At 23.9% G+C, this 1,004-nt stretch overlaps 1 protein-coding gene across 1 annotated transcript; it reads right to left on the reverse strand. All coding sequences in view use genetic code 6, as the record gives it.

Moving 5' to 3' along the window:
* Window positions 1-191: 191 nt before the first annotated feature.
* Window positions 192-528, reverse strand: TTHERM_002653508 (kinase domain protein; the record flags this gene model as incomplete). The annotated part of the gene is made up of 1 exon (XM_012795161.1): window positions 192-528. A coding segment is annotated over one exon (337 nt), but the record flags the coding sequence as incomplete, so codon positions are not given.
* Window positions 529-1,004: the final 476 nt, after the last annotated feature.

Raw genomic sequence — 1,004 nt, forward strand, 5'->3', positions numbered from 1 at the left:
TTGCATCCTATAAAATATATTTGAAAACATTATTAAATTACACAATTTAAAAATAACAATAAGTTAGAATTGATTATACCTGTCCTTACTATTGCTTTGAGAGGATCTCTTAGATGAAGTCCTATTCCTTTTTACTAGAAAACATGTTAAGAATAGATTCATAATTTGTTGGAATTAAGTTAGTTAGTTACATAATAGGATAAAATTTCTGTGAAGAATTTTAAACAAATTCAATGTCTTTTTTGAATTTGCGAATGAATTGCTAAGTGGTTTGATCATGATCATCCATGAATTCGATAAATTTCTAATCTAGTTAAAATTCAAATGAAATAATTCCTTTTAATATAATTAAAACGTCTTTTATCGATAACCTATCTTCTGGCTTGAATTAAGTTAATCCGTTAATTATGAACTTAAGCTGGTTTTTGTAAGTGAATTACTCAAATTCATTGCTGTAATTCAATGGCAAATGCTTCTTGAACATTAAAGTGCTTTTGAAGTCTTAAACCATAAGGTAAATTAGATAACCTTAATATTTATTAAACATTTTATCGAATTGAATATCCAACTATCTTAATATCTATATATATCTATCTACAATAAACTCTCAATATTTTGGTTCAAAAAAAGGGTGAAAAAAAAATTATTAGTCGGATTCTACTTACTTTTTTATCAAAAATCTAAGTATATCTATTACCCAAAATATTGAGAATTTAATGTATATATTGTTCAATAATCAATCAAAGTAGATAAATATTTATATGCAAATAACTAAAATTATTAATTACCTAATGAGAAACATTCACTCTATTTTAATAGAAAAAACAAGTTAAAATTTGTTTAAATTGTAACTAATTTACCTTAATAGTTGGCTTTATGCTTATGTTTAATCCTAGTTTTTAGTATTCATCTGCATAATCTTGAAATTTATTTGGATCATAACATTCTGGAGCTTAGAATAGCCAGTTTCCTAACTGTAAAATTAAGAATTATTTCAGAAAGTA

The sequence above is a fragment of the Tetrahymena thermophila genome, assembly GCF_000189635.1.
Source record: "Tetrahymena thermophila SB210 genomic scaffold scf_8255417, whole genome shotgun sequence".
NCBI lineage: Eukaryota > Ciliophora > Oligohymenophorea > Hymenostomatida > Tetrahymenidae > Tetrahymena > Tetrahymena thermophila.